Source organism: Lactuca sativa, chromosome 2 (genome assembly GCF_002870075.4).
Source record: "Lactuca sativa cultivar Salinas chromosome 2, Lsat_Salinas_v11, whole genome shotgun sequence".
In the NCBI taxonomy this organism is placed as follows: Eukaryota; Viridiplantae; Streptophyta; class Magnoliopsida; order Asterales; family Asteraceae; genus Lactuca; species Lactuca sativa.
Window position 1 is genome coordinate 221909490 of NC_056624.2, and position 1336 is coordinate 221910825.

Here is a 1336-nt window from a genome sequence, read left to right on the forward strand (position 1 = left end):
TATACCACTTTTGTTTCGCATGATATCATTGAATGATTGAAATGAATATCACGGAAAAAGAGTGGGAGGATAAGGACAATGACGTGCTAGAGAGTTATGGATAAGTATTACACGCGGACCATGCTCCCTTTCGGTCGTGTAAAATGTCGATCATTGCCCTTCCTTTTACACTCCAAGAAGCATACTGCTTGGACTGTATGGTAATTTCGCCCTACGGAATGACCGATTGATATCGATGTTAACGTCAATAAATATAATTTAATCAGTGTTAGTTCTGTAATTTCATTGACTATTGTGTCTCTTTCCCGAAGATCCACTAGTTATATACCACCGCAGTATTTGTCACTCTCACTCGAAAGATATTTTCTCCATAGCTTCTGAAACTGTGTGTAAAGTGAAGGTGATGCCAATGGGTGTAGTTCAGCAGAATCAGCACGGGAATGGATTTCCATCGTCAGCCCTGAATCCTAACGCTCCGATGTTCGTACCGGCCTCGTATCGTAACGTTGAGGACTTCTCCGACCAGTGGTGGTCGCTCGTTCGGTCCTCCCCTTGGTTTCGTGATTACTGGCTTCGTGAGTGCTTCTCCGAATCACAATTTGATTTTCATTCTTCCGATAACTTCGATGCGTTCTTCCCTACCGAAGATTCGCTCCCTGACGTCGATTGTAAGATCCGTGGAACTGAAGGTAAATCAATTGAAACTCACTAGCTCTTCGATTAATCGCGGTTAGTTCATCAGATCTTACTTCATTGTCGTTTTTTCTTCTGTAGATGAACAGAGAGAGGTGCGAAAGGATTTGATTTTGTCGAGGGTTTCGAACTGGCGCAAGGCACGCGCTATAGAGTCGCCGAGGAACTACGAGAAGGCACCGAAGATTGTGAATGTGAAAGTGAATCCGAGGCCGATTCATCAACCGCGATAGATCATCGAGTCACATACCGATTTAACGGCAGATGGAGTCAGATCTCTAGTGTACGTGTCTGTAGTTGTTCTGTAAACCGATTGTAAATACCAATAAAAATGAATAGATTCAAGAGGCCGTTAAGAGTATCATTTATTGTGTGAAACGAAAACCATAACAACTTGGGTTCATATTTCGATGGATGTTTGCTAGAATCTGTCTTTAAAAAATGTATTAAAAGGAATCGAGTCCTCATTCTCAGTCATCAGTCGAGAAAGCCAAACTATAACATGGAAAACAATTGTTATAAATCCTAGTTGTCAATGAACTTCATCCAGAACACAACATAGATCGAGTCTTCAATTTTTTTTCACTTATCCGTTGATTCGTTCATCATAATTAAAACATTGCGAGCATGATAACTGAGATCT

General features: G+C 41.2%; 1 protein-coding gene across 1 annotated transcript; it reads left to right on the forward strand.

Moving 5' to 3' along the window:
- The first annotated feature begins 288 nt into the window (after nt 1-288).
- LOC111879868 (protein EARLY RESPONSIVE TO DEHYDRATION 15) lies at nt 289-1057 on the forward strand. The gene is made up of 2 exons (XM_023876301.1): nt 289-689; nt 775-1057. The coding sequence occupies exons 1-2, from the start codon at nt 404-406 to the stop codon at nt 924-926; spliced, it is 438 nt and encodes a 145-aa protein (XP_023732069.1). The 5' UTR covers nt 289-403; the 3' UTR covers nt 927-1057.
- The last annotated feature ends 279 nt before the right edge of the window (nt 1058-1336 follow it).

Coding starts and splice junctions, on each gene's coding strand:
- LOC111879868 (XM_023876301.1), top strand. CDS start 404: ATGCCAATGGGTGTAGTTCAGCAGAATCAGCACGGGAATGGATTTCCA. Junction 690..774: donor TAAGATCCGTGGAACTGAAG/GTAAATCAATTG, acceptor TTTCTTCTGTAG/ATGAACAGAGAGAGGTGCGA.